Source organism: Pelodiscus sinensis, chromosome 4 (assembly GCF_052426305.1).
Source record: "Pelodiscus sinensis isolate ZL-2025 chromosome 4, ASM5242630v1, whole genome shotgun sequence".
In the NCBI taxonomy this organism is placed as follows: domain Eukaryota; kingdom Metazoa; phylum Chordata; order Testudines; family Trionychidae; genus Pelodiscus; species Pelodiscus sinensis.
The window spans coordinates 131,105,042-131,124,564 of NC_143055.1; the positions used below are offsets into that span (position 1 = coordinate 131,105,042).

Sequence of the window (19,523 nt, forward strand, 5' to 3'; positions counted from 1 at the left end):
AGGCAGATGCATTGCAGGGGGTGCAAGGGGGGAGAGACACTAGGTATGAGCTGGGAATCATACCCAGCTCAGGATCATCCTCTACTATGCTTTTGCCTCTTCCGCCTCCCCCCCCCCCCAAGATGTCACTGGGGGAAACCATCTTTTAAGCCAGCTCCTCTCAGCACTGGCTCCTGCTTCCCCCCTTGTTGCCTCTCTCGGATAGAGGCAGCGGCGGAGGGGGGGGGGAAGGGGAGAGAGAGAGAGAGACAGACACCTCCTTAAGTCATTATATCCTTATTGAGTAGTCAACTAATCGTTTACATCCCTAATGTGAACAATAAAGCCACCTCACTTACACTGGTAACAGCCACTTCACAAAATACATATTAGCAGTCCTCTATTTGCTAGAAGTCAGTCAAAGCAGTCCAGACAAGTATGGATTTTAAGCTCATGTCATTATACAGTACATGAGAGAGGTGGTAACTAATGTATAATAGTTTAGTTATTTGAGAAGAAAAGCGTATTGCAAGTAAACTGTGAAACAACAAAGCTGATTGGTCAAGACGTTAATATCAGGGTCACTACTCTTAAAATGCAGATTATGTAATTGATTTAGATACGTACAGCTTGGCCATACACTGCTTCCTGGGGCTTCCCACTGGCATCCAGTCCACCATGAACATAAGAGGAATTCCTGCCATAAAACCTGCAAAAACAATGAAGCGTCAAGTTAGGCTTTTGACAGTAAAAATAAACCAATGTCTAGTGTCAAAAACACTATGCATTTAAGTCCAGTGTAGTAGTGTTAGCATGGTTTTGGGTTTGTTTTTTAACAATTAGCTTCTGCAAAAGTGGCAGCATCTGTACATTCAGCTGCTTCTACAACTCCTGAGCATTGGAGGAAGAGAATCTTTTAGATTCTGCAGAAATTTACAATGACTACCTTGTTTATAATGAGCCCAATCATACTTTGTTTTGTTTGTTTGCTTTTTAATACTTGTGGTTAAGCTTTGTTGCCATTTTAGTTTGGGCACATTTCAAACACATGCATCTCACTGATAGAGAAAGGGTGCCATTAAGATTTCAGGCTATACTAGTATCATCTTTTTGTATCTTTAGTATATTTTTCCAGAATTAAGTATTTCACAATGATGCATCTGCAGTAAGATATATTAATGGAATACTACTGGCTAGTGATGTAGTCACTGAAAGGATAAACTAATTGAATTTCAATACCCTTGTATTTTTTCAACAAAAAGTAAAATAGTAATAATCTACATATGCCATATAGAATGTAACATGAAGATGGAAAAGTTAGGCAATTTGTGTGTCCCCCCCCCCCCCAGCCACTTTTCAAAACTTTCTTCTGCTGCTAGTTGTATTGCATCAGTTTAGTGCATGACAGAATTTACAATGTTAATTTCAATTAGTCTTCCAAGCATTTTATCCAGTTAACTGCTGAGCATTAGTTTTCACTTTTTAACAAGACATTAGAATTTTTATTCACTAGCAAGAAACGTGTCCCAGAAACACAGCAATCACCCCAGATCCTGGCCTTACAGTCCTGAACTGAGTAACGAACCCACTAAGGTGCAGACCTGCCAATCTGCTAATCATTCAGAGCTAGTGATCCCATACAAAACATGGCTTCCAACTAGAAGGTACAGCTCCCATGGGGGGATAAATGTTTAGCTCCCACATACAGAAATCTACAATTTCCATCCATAACAGATCACAGATGGTATAGTACCAGCAAACCCACAGATGTCATTTGGGGTAAAACTCCTATCCAAACATGGGAGCAACAAAGCTACCTGGAGTTGCACTCATAGATCCTGAAGAACCCATACTACTAGGTAGGGATGTAAAATCCCTTTTATTCAGTTAACCAACTAAGCGTTCATGTTAACTAGTTAACAGATTAAACAGAATCCCGGGCAGGGAACTGCTCCAGCCCGAGTGGAGCAGCTCCCAGCCCATGGCTCTGCCGGCTCCGCATGGCAAGGGGGCTGCCAGCCAACCCTCCCTCCCAGTCCTGAGCAGCAAGGGAGCTGCTAAGACTGCCCCCCACCTTTCCCGCCCAGCCCTCTGCAGCAGGGAAGCCCAGGGAGGCTGGAACAGCCCTCTGCCTGCAGTAGGCTGCTCCTGAGCACCAGCTAACTGTTACTCAGTTACCCGTTGACATCTCTACTGCTAGCTCAACTTTGAGGCTGTCTAGCATCAAGAATCTCCGGGGTTGTCCTGAAGCTTTTACTGGAAAGAAAAGATCCTGAACACTAGTTATTGAGGATCCAGGATAATTCCCACAGACTGATGTAAAATACCATCAAGCCCTTAGCACCACAGCCTCTATAAATGTAATGGTGTAGCTACAGTTCAAACCGCACACAAAAATGCTTCAGGAACTGTGACAGACACTACTGTCCTTCACAAGAAGCTATGTCCCAGTGTCCCAAGCTAAGAAAACTGGTTTGGCTTGTGGTTAGAGATCTCCAAGATACCTTAAAGTATGTCATTTCAGAGTAACAACTGAGAAGAGATGAGACAGTCCAGCATTTTCACTAAGTGCTCAAAGGTGTGATCTGTACTCAGAATACATCCTGTAGTACAGGAGACTAGCTGGTGAAAATCCTGGAGCATTCCCAGGAGCTCAGTGAGCCTGATGACAATGCCAGAAGGTCATTTAAAAATATGGAAAGAGGCTTTAAGACTAATTATCCTTGACGCACTGTTTCGTTCAGGCTCTTCCTTGATACAGAATGCTCAGGGTCAATAGCTCCTGCTGCTTGACAACATGTACAGGAGCTGCTGGAGAACTGCTTTTCACAGAAGCAGCATACACTGAGTTTCTGGGACTAGAGCTGACAAGCACCTAGCACTGATCTCCCCTTGAAGCATCAGACTTTTCTCCAATTATGTAAGGAGTCTCAGTAATCTGCTCAGTTAGATTTCTCTACCACCCTGATTATCTCTTAGAGAACAGGAACGGAATTAAAGCAAATCAGGTATCACTTTGAGGACAAGGCTAAAGCAAAAACTGCAGCCGCCAACCCTAGAAAAATGTTGAATTGCACAGACTAAGCCCCAAAATCAAAACTGCTGAATCTTCCAGGCAAATGCTAAAGCAGCAACCAATAAGACTAGGACTGACTGGAGCCTGAAGGAAGGGACCTAGTAACTTGCTTACAAGCAGCACGTGACCAGAGCTGGAACTGTATTGTCACATCTCTAGAGAAGGCAGCTTTCTGCAAGATTTTAAAAGCTGACACCACTTACTAGCCCAAGAACTAAACAAGGAAGGGAAGTGCCATCATGCCTTTGCCCTAAAATATACATCATCTGCAACAAAGGAAGAACTGTGCACAATATTTAGGTAATAATACATATCAAATTTATAAGAAATAACCTGAAAATGTAGAGTCTCAGAGGGGTAGCCATGTTATTCTGCAAAAACAACAAGGAGTCCTGTGGCACCTTAGAGACTAACAGATTTATTAGGGCATGAGCTTTCATGATATCAGAGGCAGCAGCACTGGGTTTGGAAGGCCAGCAGGCGGAAGCCGGTACAAATGGGGACCCAGCTTAAAAGTTGGCTCCCCACAAGCACTGGGTCCCATAGAGCTACGAGCACTGGGTCCCATAGAGCTACCTTTCCCCTTACCCCCATGCATACTGTTACCTCCCACAGAGGCATCAGTGTGTGTGGGGAGAAGGGGGGGGAGAGAAGCTGCGCCGCAAGGATATGGTGCTCACAGGGAGCCAGCTCCCAAGTCGGCTCCTCACACCAGCTCCCAACTCCTCCTTCCCCTCCTGCCTTTGATACAGAGGCAGCAGCAATGGGGGGCCTGAATGTAATCGTGAGTTCACTGATGAGCCCAGGCTCATTGGTTAACCATGTACACGGATACACATTCACATCCCTAATATAAACTCAGAAAAAACTAATTATACAGGAGAAGAAAATGAACCTGATTACACAGAGCCATGAAATGCACAAAATAAAGTTAGCAAAAAATATTTATTGCAATCTTTTGGCTATGCAGTCCTTAGCAGATACCAAACATTCAACAAGCAATAGGATTTTCTAGTTATGTCTAGCTAAAATGACCAAGATGAACCCCTGCACTGCCACGATGCTGGAAATTTGATTTTTTTACCTATGAGTTCAGGGGTTGTCTCACTACATCACTTTGCTACAGTTAAGAAATTCATCTAGCACTCTACAAGAACAATTTATAAACATACAGATGATATATCTGCCTGAATAGCGACATATAACAACACACTCAAAGCATACACGTTTTATAAAAGATAAAGATAGCTTTCACAGTACAGCTGCAACTAGGGATGTGAATGGATAACCAGTTAACTGGTACCCAGAAGTGGCCCACCATCAGCGAAAGGCTGCCCCAGCCTAATGGGGGGCCAGGACCAGAAGTTGGCTCCTGCCGCAGACAGGGCTACAGGCTTCTGCTGCGCATCTCCCCCTCACCTCCCGCGGAGGGGAAGTCCCACTTAATCAGTTAACCAGTTAAATCTAAGCTATAACCAGTTAACTACCTACCTTTCAGATAAGGGCATAATTTTAACATTCCGCTCCATGAGTTTAGGAGTTGGAATCAGATTATTCTCAAAAGGTAGATACAAATTTATTTTACATTCATCCAAAAATACATTCTGCTTCTTATATTCAAGAATACACAAGTTACTTACAGATAAAGTGATTACCTGTGCAAGAAGTCAGGAGCTTTATTTAGCAAAGTGTAGTACTGCCTCACAAACTCCCGCCCGACAAGCAGGGGGCTTGGCTTCTCCATCACCATTTCTTTGGTACACAGTATCAAATGCTGTAATTAAAGCAAAATGAAGAAATTACTTAAAAAACAACCCTGCGATTTAACATGTCCTTCCACTCATCCCGTCACAACGTTTTTTATGAAATCCTGTGCAAAACAGGAATCATTATTTGGTAAGAAACTACTGCACCAACATGTAGTCTCAGACTCAAAAATACCCAAGTAACTCAAGACTTCTATAGTTTAATCATTATCTAATTTGCAAGACTTCAAAGTAATTAATAAGCACAATAGTGTCAGTTAAGACAAGAGGCAAGCTATACTTGTCAAATTCATTTAAATAAACACAACAAAATTATCCAAAACATTGGCAATTACAATTAGATTACTCTTTATTAGCACAAGATTGATTGAAGTCATTAAAACAGTTTCTCAAGAAGACTGTTAGCAACTTGTGTCCTTTGGTCTTTTTATCTTTCAGCAGCAGTACATGCACTCAAAGTAGAAAACATATGAAGAGATGCTCACCACTTTTAATATAAACACATTTATCTACCCTGGAAGTCATCTTTTCTTAAAGGAATTATCCATCAACACAAGTCATGGGAGAAAATCCTTAGCTATTAGAATTATCTGATCTGTCAAGGTATCTTTACTGACCATGCTCTGACCTCAGAGCTCCAAATTTTCCAGCTCAGTTCCTCAAGAGTAGGAACTCAAAGACAGGTATATTTGGCCCAAACGAGAAACATCCTGTAAGATCCCAAAACTTGGGGAGTGCAATAATTTTAAATTTCTCTGCTTCAGAAACAGGCTGTACACAGCAGAATTCCTTCACAGTCCATCAATGTAAGGAGGAGTAGAACTGTATTGAGTATCTATGGCAATGATGCCTAAGACCATGACTGAAAACTTCTTGAACGCTAGCAAAGAAGACTGCTCAGCTTCAATGTACAGGCTTTGACATGATCCAATTGCAAGCCAATCAAACTGTAGCAATGAGCAGAATACAATTCTCTATACTCACTCCTCTTTGTGACAGCATTGCCCATAGCATTCAAGCCAAAAGGAGAAGAGCAGAGGAAAGCTGAATAGCTTTAGTCTGCTCTAAAGCAGAGGTAACAGCATAATCTGAAAAGCTAGCTAAAATGTATGAAACCCCTAGAGGTGGGTACTCTCCTTCTGAATTAAAGTGGTCTTAATTAGTTTTACCTAGTGAATTAAATTAAACCAAATTAAAGTTACTAATTTTGAACGGTAAGGTCCACACAGTTTAATGTAATTTAACAAATCCATTTAACATTTTTCTGAGCGTCTCAGGATAGACAAATTTAAGACAAGCTGACCGAGGTAGGAAAAGGATTATTTGTCCTAACCATGCTCAAGAAGCAACCATGCTAAACACCATGCAAAGACAGGACTTGCAAGTTGGAACTGGGAAACTTTTCCTGACTATGTGATACAAGCCATGGAAAATACTCAGACCATTAGAACAGAGCCCTGAATCCTACCATAATTCACAATTGTGCACACACCACTTAGAAGAATGTAAAGCACAGAGCCCTTGGCACCCACGCTTGGGGAGGAGCACATCATGTAGGCTGTACGGTCAACATAAATCTTCTTTCCCAATAGAAATATCTTTCATTAGTCAGTACAGAGAGAAGAAAAATGAGATGACCACATTGGCAAATTAAAAAAAAGAAAAAGAAAGAGAATCTCTAAATCTTGATTTGAGGAGCATTGATCAAAGCATGATCTACCTCAATGTCTTTTCTCCTAACCACGAATGACAACTGGTAACATTGTTTGAGATACAACCTAGACTTAGAACATGATTTGATTGTCCATTTCAATGCAGACTGCTCCCTAGTCTACTAAGATTCTGAAAGTCTTTGCAGTGCATGTAGATTATCCCAATTCCCCAAACTAAACATGCATAGTTTTTGTTTCTGGATAAACATTCCCTGTGTGATTTTTCCTGCATGAACTCCCTTAATCAGGCTATATAGCGAGCCTATTCGAACCAAAATTGGAAGATCTGTTTTAACTGAGTATTGTCCTTGAATTGTCAGTGAACCAAAGTAGTATTATGGTAATCTATTCCTTGATAGAATGGGCATTTGTCTCTACCAAAATTTGAAGGGGCCAATAAAATTCTCATGCAGAAATTAGTAAACACAAGTCACAACTGTGGTATCAGTATTGACACCACTTAAGTTTCTGAATCTCTTTTACATAGGTGTCCCTAACGAACTAATAGGTAGGCACATTGCAGCAAGCAGTGAATTGGCCAAAAGGAACATAATTTCCACTACAGTCACAATCCAACATCTTTGGGAAGCAATCACCACTATGGAGACTATGTAGCATAGAAGTCAGCTGACTAAAACATCAATTTAATTCTGGTCTTTCAGTTCAAAAAGTCTTAAGTCATGTCCAGCAATATGAAAATTGATACAATTCAATCTTTTCTTATTACATAATCCTACTTCCCAGAAGACAGAGCATTCAATACACTGAAGTGGCACCTTCATTAGAAAGTGGTTGATATGTGAACAATCCCTAAAAAGATGCTTCAACTTGCTAACCAAAGAAATTAGAGGTGAGAGAAATTCAAAGGCTGCAGGAAGAGTTAACACTGAGAAATGCAAAGGCATGTGAGTCTTAGAAGGTGAAACAGAGGGCATGACTCAGCTGAGTGGCAACAGGTCTGGAGATCAGCAGATGTACAACAAAAGTAAGAAACAACCTGGACCTACTGGACACTTCAGTAACTTGTGAAGCCTATCCTACCCCAGAGTGTCTAATGCCCCAGCACCTGCAGCTAATGATAATGTCTCTGGGTCATGCTTGCAACGATGCACCAATACCATTGCCTCTCAGTAAGTCACCGACAAGTTCACAGAACCAGCCCTTAGGTGAAAAGGTGTATGGAGGAAATCAATATTAGGGATGTTAAAAATCATATAATATGGTAACCGTGTATCCGCTCAAAGTCTTAGTGGTTTCACTGTGAATGTGGGCCCTGAAGTATAAAGCAGAGTAGAGGGCTGCTGACCCACAAGGTGGGGGGAGGTAGGGGGAAATCAGAGGCTGCAAACAAGCAAGAATAAAAAAACCACCCACCACACACATACCAAACCCTCACTGATGAGTGACATGACCCCTGACTGAGAAGGAGACAGACACTCCCCACATACCCCTAGCACAACAGAGTGGGGCGGGGGGGGGGGGGGAGAAGAGGGATGTCAGGCTAACAGACTGTGTGCTCCAGCCCCACAGGGGAATGGCACTGGAGGGATTGGAGTACCAGTATGGGCTCCCCAGTGCTGGGGAGGGAGGTCAGAGGCTGGATCCAGGCAAGCTGGGGGCCACATGTGGCCCCCAGGTCTTAAGTTCCCCACCTCTGGTATAAAGCTTAATCTTCTACTACTGAATCCACAGTGAAGCCTCCTCCCTGGGAGCAGAGTGACAACTCTTGACTGCCCAGCTCCAGGGGAGGCACCACTGCTGTTCCAGGAGCCAGATGAGTTTAACCCAGACCATTAACCAATAAGCCTAAGCTTATCAGTTAAACAGTTAAGCGATTAATCGTACATCCCTAATCAGCAGTACCTCAACATTGCACTCCTTGTGCTGGCATGTTAGCAGGAAGGAAGCTGGCACTGCAATGCATCACAGCCCAACTCTGCCCAATCACAGACATCTCAATAGGAGACGGAAACGTTTCTCAGCACATCAGTGCAGTAGATTAAGTCATTTTTAGAACAAGCCCTCAGCTTCACTGTCACCTTAATAAATCAACACAGGGGACAAAACCCGCGTATGTCTCAGAACCCTGCTACCTTGCCCACTGCATCACCACAGGGACAGAAGCTAACTTCTCAGCACCAATCCCATCCTGGGACACTGGGGGGGGGGGGAGAAATCAGCAAGCCATTCCTAGTAAGATAGCATGAGAGGGGGAGCTGTCTCCCAGATTCTGTAACTACACTAGCACGTTGGCAGAGGGAGAAGCCACGGTATAGACCAGGGATGAGCAACCTGTTACAGGCAGAGACACAAAATAGTTGTGCATATAGCTCAAAGAGTCGGAGGGAGAGGAGAGGAGTTGTCGAGCCCCCCAAAAAGGGACCGTCCCTTTAAGAAACAGTTAAAGGCTTTTTGGCCACATCAGGCTCCCACCCATCTTGAATCGCTGTGCCCGACGGCTCCCCTGTCCCAGTGAGCACAGGGAGCAGGGGGCAGTTTTTAGGCACTGGCTACCTTTTTCACATCAGTGTGCATGTCTTGCACTGACTGGAATGGAGTACAAGCACGTGACCCTTTTGGAAACTGCTGTACCTTATGTGCCATGGCACCTAATTTTCAAGTCCTGAGCTAACTGCCAATCCTCAAATGAGCTGCCATCTACACTGAAAGAAGCCCAGTCAGAAAAGAGCCAGCCTGATCAAATGGTTTTGCCCCGAGAGAGACTCAAAGCTAAGTCAGAGGTGCAGCTGAACAGCTGTCACCAATATCCCAGGCTCAGCAACAACAGAGAACCTATAGGAGTGAAATAAAATATTTGTCAGCCATTGAAGTCTCCGGCAGTTTAGCTCAGTGAAGCAAGAATCAAACGGAGCTTCAAGCCAAGTGTCAATGCCAAGGACTGCTAGCTATTAAAACTGACAAAATCACTTTGGAGGCAATAGCTTTAAAAAAAAGCAAAGCTCTAAGATAAACAGCTGGTGCAGACTGAACCTAAAATACTTAAATGAGTTAAAACTTTGAGATAACGAACCAGAGATGACTGTATGCCCAATCATCACAGAAAACGTAAAGTGCCCAAAGACGACATGCAGATTTAGAACTGTGGGAGCTCCAACAGGGAGCTGTTGATAACCACATATAAAAAGGAATTATTTGGAAAATTCAAAGGGCTTAAAGGACTGAGGAGAGAAGAAACTTTTGTACTGGTGACGGATTTCACATAGCAAGTCAAGTGCAAACCCCCGAATAAATTTAAAATTTTAATATATTTAAAATCTATAAATATTTTAGAAACTGTGCATGTGTGTCCATGAGTCCACTCATGAAACTGTCTGTTCAAGAACTCCTAAACGATAAGAGCCAGGAACACCAAATTTTATATGCCACTTCCTCTTATCCTAACTTAAAGCAAGGTCAGGGCGTGGATGTGCCAGGAAAACATGATGTGCCTGGAATGGGATTGTTTTTCATGAAATGGAAAGGGGGAGGAGATCTAGCAGGAGGGACTTATACTGCAGAATGATCACAGGAGAGCAGCAAGGGGCCAGAGATGGAGACCAGGATAACAGTAACTTTACTGGGTCAGCAGGTGTAGAGAAAAGGACATCTACCTACTACGTATTAGGGATGTGAACAATTAGTCAAAAATGCTTATCATATAGTCAACAGGCTAGTCAAATAGTCATTCCCTCACCTTGCTGCCTCTATCAGAAAGCAGCAGCAAGGGCGGGGGAGGAAAGGGTGTTTCACAGCAGCAGCACCACATGGAGCCCAAGGTCAGCTAGGGGCTCCCCACAGTGCTGCTGCTTTGAAACACCGTAGGGAGCCTAGTGTCAGGCTCCACAAGGTGCTTCAAAGCGGCAGTGCTGCATGGAGCCCGGGGCCAGCAGAGGACTCCCCCGCTGACCCCGGGCTCCCCACAGCACTTTCACTTTTGAAGCACAGTAATAGCCTGGGGCTGTTGCTACACTTCAAAGGCAGAAGCGCCCTTACTGACTAATCGAATAGTCAATGCAAACTGCATCAACTATTCAATTAGCCAATCAATCAAAATTTTACATCCCTACTATATATTTCAGAGAGTTTGTTTGTATCTCCCCCCTGGGGCAACCTACACACTGAAGCCCTCATCCCTACTCCCACCCCAGAACAATGATTTAAATGAAGAAAAACAAAACTTAGAGTTACGGACCCAAGCAACACCAGATAAATCTTCCAGTATTTTATAAAGGCAAAATATAAATGCCAATAAATACCCATCTTTAATACTTGATGTGTTTGGGTATTTTCAGGAAGAAGCAAATACATAAATCTGAATAGTGTGTGAATTCAAGATATCACAGCAACAATGGTTATTACTTTAAGAGTTCAACAAGTTTAAGACTGAAGGTGACTTCCTTCCCCCACAGGCTAAAACGTTCACCCTGTATATTAAATATAAAATTGCACAAACTAAGCAGTCAGAAAGTGCAACCAAAAGGACAAATCTACAAGGCCTGCATAACCTCATCAACTCCACTATGACTGTGGTATGCACCAAACTCCACATGACTCAGGAAGGGAAGCTAGGATGTCCTGAAGTCGTCACTGGGAGAGGGTTTTTTTTAACGTGACTAATGTTTAAGGACATTCTAACAGTGGCCTGTGATCCTTATGCCCTCCCAAAAGGGGAAAGTTTGATTAAAAATGGCCACTGAACAAGGAAATGCTAGTTATGGTCTCTTTACAAGATAGCTATCGCTACAAGAAAAACTAAATCATAGAATCATAGAGCTGGAAGAGACCTCAGGAGGTCATCAAGTCCAGCCTCCTGCCCCACAAATGCAGAGTTGTGGCAACATTTCACACTCAATAGTCACACCATCTTGACTCTTGACCTGTATGGATGCAAGCAGGATTAGAGACTTCACAGAATATAACAAATCTAAATTTGATATTTACCTGCCACCAGAACCTCAGATCAGCATTTGTATTCATACACGTACATGGACCCTCATGTTTTCTGCAGCATTATTGATCCAGGGAGTTCTTGGAGCCCGTATCATATTTCACAATAGTCTAGCAAGCTTAAGAGGCGGTAAAGTACCATAACTAAGTCCATAATAAATTCATGGCCATGAAAAATGCATCACGGGCCATGAAAACTGGTTTCCTGACGTGAAATCCAATTCTGTGTGCTTTTACTGTATACTGTACAGATTTCAAAGAGACAAAGCATTTCTCATACCAGGGGGTACTGATCCAAAAATGGATTTAGAGAAGTCACAAGGTTATTTTAGGTGGGTCACTGTGTTACCACCCTTACTCCTGCACTGATTTTGGAGCTGAGCAGCTGTCGGCCAGACACTCAGCGCTGAAGGCAGCTCCCTGTCAGCAGTGCAGAAGTAAGGGTAGCAATACCATGTCATGCTATCCTTCCGTGTTGCTGCTGGTGGCGGCTCTGCCTTCATATCTGGGCTCCCAGCCAGCAATCATTGTTCTCCAGCTCTGAAGGCAATGCCACCACCAGCAGCAGCACAGATATTAGGGTAGCAGTACCCTACAATAACCTGGCAACCCCTGCACAATTCTGTTTTGTGTCAGGACCCCTACAATTGCAACATTGTGAAATTTCATATTTAAATATCTGTAATAATGAAATGCTTTTTTTTTAAATCCTATATTTGCGAAACTGAGCAAAATAGATTGAGAATTAGGGAAGTAATAGTGAGTTGATTAAACAATTAACCCATAAGTGGGTGATCATCAGTTAACGCAAACACTATCGGCTACACACAATCTCCCCACTGTGGCTCTGCAAGTAAATTTTTTAGTAGGCTGGCCGACAGGCTCACTCAGTCCCTGCTGAAGTCAGATCCTAGTAACTATCCCTGGTGTGGCTCTGCATTACTAGGGGACTGAGCCAGCCTGCCTGCGCACTGCCTCCCCAGTAAAATTAACGAATAAACCTGGGGAAGCGGAAGCCGAGCCGTCTCTCCCTTTCCTCTGCTGCTTCCCACAGAGGCAAGAGGAGGGGAAGGGGCAGGCAGGAGCAGGTACATACAGGAACGCATACCAGCTCCCAGGGAGTTGCCTCCCCCCCAATCCCCACACTACTAACTTTGTATCAGCAGCAGCGGGGATGACAAGAGGGAGCCAGTATATGTGGAGAGCCAGCTTTTAAGATGGCTCTCCATGCCATTAAGCCACCTCACAGAGGCATCAGTGCAGGGGAGGGGAGAGGCAGGCAGGAACCGATACACACAGGAAGCCAGCTTTCAAGCCATCTCTCTGCTCCTACCAGCTCTCACGAAGTTGCCTGCTTCCCATGCTGCTGCCTCTGTATCAGAGATGACAATCTGGGCTGTTGTGCTTTTGTAAAGTAGTAATATTTGTAAAGAAGAGCAAAAATTATACATCTCTTTAGTGACAGATATTTCAGAAAGACTTAAACATCCCAGGGCAGAAATCTATGAAACAGGTGATGAGTCCAATGTGACCCACGTAGAGCTACTCATGATAGGGATGAAGATTCAAAGACCATCTGCATGCTCTGGACAGACACTGAATGCTACTGATGCCTCATCTGAAGTACTGTGTCCACTAATGCAACGTAAAGGCATGAATTAGGAAAGAGGTTTAAAAAAAGTGTAATTAAAAGTAAAAATATGGCCAGTCTTACCACAGACATAACAGGTTAATAAGCCTATATGCTTTGGAAACCACAGGAAAATCCTGCCATTGGTCTCTATGGAAAAAATACTCACTGGCAACACCTAGAAATGTTAAAATTAGATTAACTAATCGAATAGTCAATGAGATTTCCATCAACTATTCAATTAGTCTATAAGGGCGCCGCCACCGTTGAACTGTAGGAAGAGCCTCCTGACAGGGGTCTTGCTACAGTTCAAAAGCAGTGGCCCACAGCTACCTGCAGGGCTTCTGCTTTTGAAATGTACAAGAGCCCTACTGGGTCTCTTGTACATTTCAAAAGCAGAATTACAGTGCAGGAGTGGAGATTGTTTCAGTCCCTGCTCGAGCTGTTTCCAGCTGTGCCTCTACCTCCCCTGCCCCTCACGGAGACGGTGCTGGGGGGAATCAGCTTTTAAGCTGGCTCCCCTCAACACCAGCTCCTGCTCCCCCCCCCCCCCCCCCACTGCTGATTCTCTGACAGAGGCAACAAGGGGGGTAGGAAGCAACTAGTCACATCATTAGTTGACTATCCAATAATCTTCTGCTTATCGGATAGTTGGCTAGTCACTTACATCCCTAGACACACCAATATTTTGTGACACAGACTACTAAAGCTAGCAAAATGCAGGACAATGTAGCACTTTAAAGACTAACAAGATGGTTTATTAGATGATGAGCTTTCGTGGGCCAGACCCACTTCCTCAGATCAAATAGTGGAAGAAAGTAGTCACAACCATATATACCAAAGGATACAATTTAAAAAAAAAGCTAGGGATGTAAAATTCCATTTAACTGATCAACTGGGCTGAAGTGCCCATGTCCACGGTGGGTTTTGCTGGGCTGGAGCAGCCTCCCGCGGTTAACCAGAGCCAGTAAGCATCACCTCTTAAACGTGATGCTTACCAGTTAAGCTTTCACATCCCTAACTAAAGCACAGTTCTTCATGCCCACAATTTCACCATCAGAACATCAACCAATAAAGTACTCCAGCTAGCACAACACCACCATTAAACACTGCAGTCTAGCTTTGGTGTCCAACAGCAGTACTCTGCTCTGGCTCTAAGGTCATGTGCACAGTGTGTGGACCACCTGCAACAGGGTTTTGAAGTGCACTTCACTCCATACCTGGTTCCAAGCCAGTTACAAGTGTAGGCTCCATAATGTGGTGGGGGAATTGAAAGAGATGCTAGAATTGCTTGAATGCAGAAATGTTCTTCCCCACATTCACAGGATGGAAACAGAGTGATATTCTCCTCAAAGTACTATAAAAAGGTAGATTTACAAACCTAAAATACCAAAGGTGGTCATTATAACAGAGTTGAAACTCAATCCAGAAAACTGGTTCTCTCATGTATAATAGCATATCCTCAATCAGAATACAGAGGACTTCATCTCTCCACCTCAGAGGGACTGGGATTTTCAGTTTAAACATTATTGGATCACAAACTGCAGGAGTCATGAATGCTTCCCCTGCCCTACCTCTGCAATTTGCATTCGGTTAGATTATAAACATAGTCCTTAAACCCTTCTATAGTCTATTCCCTAGTCACTTCAACACCTGATTATCAATCTAGAAACCTGAGCTACTACAGGTGGTAGCCTACTTGGCCAGCAGCATATATTGCCATGGACATATGACACCAGTACTGCAGGATCTGTGCTGGCTGACTAGCTGTTACTTCCAAGTAAAATTAAAGCTAAATTTTAAGCTCCTAAAGGCTTTGGACCAGCACACTTAAAAAACAGCATGGGAGGGTGTGACAAAGCGGGGATTGTATTCACACCGTCATGTTGTATGTGATCTCTACTGTCCTGTGCTGCACTGTTGTAACTGTGTGTACGCGCACCTCAGTTTCCCAAGGCACTGCACCCGTGCCCGTGCCCAGCTGTGGATGGGAGTTTTGGGTGTGACTCTCACTGAGGGGGAGGGCTGCCCAGTCTGTCCCCAGCATGTACACAATAGCTCAGACTCTCTTTTAACCTGAGCCTAGGTGCAGGGTGCAACCAGATAACACCTTTTGCCAGGAAAGGGGACAAAGGAGGAGGCGGGGCTGCCTGCAGGCTGGGACCAGTTGCTGGGCGTGTGAGTGAGTCTAAGCTATTTTAGGATTCAAGGAGGGGGCCTAGGGCCCCTATCCCCAAGACAGATTTTACTAACTACGCCTGGTTCCTGTGCTAACAAGTCTGAGTTATGAGTTATCCCTGTGAACCAATAAACCTTCTGTTCTACCTGTTGGCAGGGCTGGCTATCCAAAAAAAGGCCTTAATTTTACAACTTTTATTAAGGCTACTGTTAAAAAAAAATGTATTTAGTACAGAAACTCTCCCAACCTGTGTATGCCAGGGTGTCATGCTTGGATTATCTACAAACAAAACTTCTGCTTAAGGGTTATATAATACATATAATATGTAATTAGCAGGGCTCAACAAATAATGTAATCTACTTGCCCGTGGCGAGCAGATTACACCCCGGAAGAGCCGGCGCAGAGCGATCTGCGCATGCGCAGAACCGCGCAGGGCTCACTGCCGCTTGGCGAGCCCTGGTAATCAGCAACAATAGAAATATAGGTGTGCAAGTTTAATAATACTGTTTGGATATCATGAAATGTTATACAAACATAACCTAGATGGTTGACTTTCATGGCACATTGCAAAGTTTATCTGTTTACTCAAACTTTCAGGGGTGTTGCAGGGAGCAGCCTGATGGGAGTTTATGGCAGTGGGGTAAAAGAGTTTTATGGGGAGCTACTGGTGGATAAACTTGCCTGAGCAGCTACTAAGGCAACACATGGTTAATAAGTACCATTGAAGTCAACAGTGTTATTTACATATCTAAGTTTTTGCAGGATTGCCGGCTCTTTAGTATCTGAATTGGCATTTTACAAGTTTCACCATAAATCTCTAACAATGTTTGTCTCTCCACAGCTCCATTCCCTAACCAAGTGGCTCTTTATTTTTGAAAAACTGAAAGCCACTGGGGGAAGAGAGTGTTCCTAACAAAGTTCAGGTATAATATAGTACAATGAAAGCAAGCAACAGACAATAGTTTATACCTTCAAGTCAGAGATGTGGTTCTTGACGTAAAATTCCATTATCCAATTAAGTAGTTAAATGTTATGTTAACCAATTAAGCCGGGGGCTGCGCCAACCAGAGCAGTTCCCCACCTGCAGCATAGTGGGCCTGGCCAGAGTGGCTCCCAGTAGCCGCCTGTGGTGCATCACAGTTGTGAGGCCTCTCCCAGGCGCTGGTTAACCAGTAACAGGTAAGCATCACCCTTACTTATGCTTACTGTTGTTCACATCCTTACTCTTCAATATATTTAACACTCACAAAACACCCTGTAAATGGAGATAAGTACTGTGGGTTTGAAGACTTCTGAATGAATGAACAAATATTTCATCCATATAAATTATACTGGAGAAGCAGAACAAAAGAAAACTTGCTGGACGGACAAGAGATGACCTATCAGGAGAATTTTTACTATGAATATCCACACAATTTCTAAACCTAGATAGGGTGATCAGAGAGAACCTTTTTTAATCCACATAGGTATTGCATCTGATGTAATAAATAGGAGGTATACATACCCTCGGTCCCAATGTAACAAGAATCAAAATAGAGCTCCTGGAACAAACACAGAACACAGTAATAAAATTTTCCTCCCTTAGATGCAGTCCAAAAGGTACCATGTGGCCCTTGGAGAGTCAAATGCTGCTGAGAAACTGGTCCATCCACCACCTCCCTCACCTTTTGAGGTTACCTTTCCTGCTGCTCTCTAAATGAGCAAAGCAGAGACTCAGGAATGTGAAGATAAAGCGAGGCAGCTCTCTCAAACAGATCTCTTTGTAATGGAGTCTAGTGCTGTTGCCTAACTCCTAGCCTATTAGAAAGGCAGATAGCAAATGCAACCAAAGGTTCAAAGCCACACATGGGGCAAGGCTGAATAACCCCTGAGAGGGAAGAGGATGCTGACACAGGTGCTCTCTCCAGCCTCAGCGCCTGAGTTTTACTTTCTCAACCAGCCTCTATTTTCTTTCATTTTGCAGCCTAAACCAGGGGGCTTTTTAGGGTCGGAGGTCACTGACACAAAAAAACCCAGTCAGGGACTGGACACAAGTGAGAAACAAAAAAATAACCCCCCCCCCCTCAGCAGCACGGGCTCCCCACTGCTGGGGGCAACGCCGAGCCTTGGGAACGGGATGCAGAGAAGCCCCCACCCTGCCGTGTCTGCCAACCATACCCCTTGCCCGGGGGTGTGAGCTCCCTCGGGTTCGGAGACAGCCCGCCTTCCCCTCACCCCGGGCCCAGCCGAGCGCAGCCTGCCCCGCTCCGGGAGGCGGCCCGCGCCGGCCGGGCAGGGAGGGGGGAGGGTCCCCGCAGCCGTGCCCGCGGGGGGGGGGGGGGCGCCCGATGCGGGGCCGCGCACATGCCGGGCGGCCCGTCCCGCACTCACCTAGGGCCGGGCTGGGTGCGCGGGGCAGGGCGCTCCCCGGGGCCTGGCGGCGTGTGCGCGGGGCGCGGCCTCTCCCGCGGGGTGCCTCTGGGGGGGCGGGCGCGGTCACTGCGCAGCCTGAGGAGAGGGGCGGCGGCGCGGGCTCCGGGCGCTTCGGCTTCGCGGCTCCCTTATTGTCTCCCCTCCCCCCCCTTTCCCGGCGCGCGCGCGCGCTCCCCCTCCCTTCCTCCCTTCTCCGCGCCCTGCGTTCCAGGGCAGGAACCCCCGTCACCGGGCCTCCGCCAATCAACGGCGTCCGCGTTGTGACGTCGGCGGAGCGTTCACTTCCCGCCGAACCGCACGCGAGGGGGGTTGTACGGCAGCCACCCGCTTCCGCCCGCGTGACGCAGAGGGGCGGGTTGGCTGGCGCGCGCCTCCTCCTGCCCGTCCGCACTTGGCCGCAGGCGCGCGGCCCCCTAATGGCCCGGGAAGGGGCTTTGCTCTTTGCAGGGCAGCAGCACGAGCCACGAGCTGTGGGGATCGTTCCAACCCAATGAGCAGGAGCGACTAGGGAAAATGCCACGAGCTCCTGCAGGGATCGTTCCAGATAGTGGCACTGGACCAGGGGAGATGGGAACGGGCAAAACAATAGGCAGTGGCCCTAACTAAGGAGTGGGACAGGAGGTCTGTAGCTCGGGCCTGGGGGAGGAATTTGCAGTCTTGTGGTCAAGGGAGCCCTGCTGGCTGGAGTTGCAACCCACAAAAGGGCAGTATCTGTGTTTCAGAAGTAGCAATTCTTCGCCTAATTAAAAAAATATATATATTTTGCGAACTAGATTCAGCTTTGAAGCCTGTGATGTATATGTAAAATTCCTTTTGGGAAAAAAGGGCCCAAGAAAAAAGGTCTTGTGGATGCAGAGCAAGGTAAATAGCAAGTCAGGATATGTTTATAAAATAATGTAAACCACAAAAACATAAAGAGAGGAACCAGGAAACAATATATCCCCTGGGGATAGGAAGCAATTGAACAAGAAGCAGCTAGCTATTTGTCAAGAACATAATGGCCTTGCATTTTACAGTTTACACTAGGCTTTTCTAACCTATCTATCACCACCAGAGTATTTAGTTGCCAAACACAAATTTATTCACAAATTATCCTTTTCTTTCTTCTACGTCTTGGTCCAGCCGCTGGTGCATAGACAAACTATTTTACCCCCATTAGCAATCTTTCCATTAGAGAATGTCTCAGTTATCAGAAAGGAAAAAATGGGAAATGAGCGATTTGGTGTCATGCTCTGAAAACATGCAGATTCATTCTGAGCTGTTGTGAGCAATTGCACGGTTAAAAGCTCTCACCCAAAAGCCGAATGGTCCTTGTCAGCTTGTAGCAAACCTCTCCCTGCACAGGAACTGTAGCTGCGTGGCAAAGTAGCCCAGGACACTCACCGATAGGTGGAACTGCTGGCCTGGGGCACACAGGAAAACTCCAGTCCCGCCCCCTAATCATCATCAGGGTCCATGTGAACCTTAAAGAGGCAGTACATCAATCGCATAACCAAACGCTTTTTATTTCCTATTGCAAATGTGGAAGTTAGTGTTCAGTGTGAAGACAACTGATCCATATAAATTATTTTTAAAAGACTTTTAGAGTACTCCTATCAAAGTTGAGGCGACGAGGAGTCCTGTGGCACCTTATAGACTAACTGAAGTGTAGGAGCATAAGCTTTCGTGGGCAAAGACCCACTTCGTCAGATGCATCTGACGAAGTGGGTCTTTGCCCACGAAAGCTTATGCTCCACTTCAGTTAGTCTATAAGGTGCCACAGGACTCCTCGTCGCTTTTGCAGATTCAGACTAACACGGCTACCCCTCTGATACCTATCAAA

The 19,523-nt window shown here is 45.1% G+C and overlaps 1 protein-coding gene across 2 annotated transcripts in view; it reads right to left on the reverse strand.

Moving 5' to 3' along the window:
• Window positions 1-17,898, reverse strand: part of G3BP2 (G3BP stress granule assembly factor 2) — a 49,032-nt gene extending 31,134 nt beyond the window's left edge. The window contains exons 1-3 of one of the 2 annotated variants that reach the window (XM_075929354.2): window positions 17,660-17,898; window positions 4,711-4,829; window positions 607-688 (exon numbers count right to left, since the gene is read on the reverse strand). In XM_075929354.2, coding sequence (XP_075785469.1) covers window positions 607-688; window positions 4,711-4,805 — 177 coding nt within the window. In that variant the 5' untranslated portion in view covers window positions 4,806-4,829; window positions 17,660-17,898. The remainder of the gene's footprint in view (window positions 1-606; window positions 689-4,710; window positions 4,830-17,659) is intronic. The other variant, XM_075929353.2, reaches the window with a different exon arrangement.
• Window positions 17,899-19,523: the final 1,625 nt, after the last annotated feature.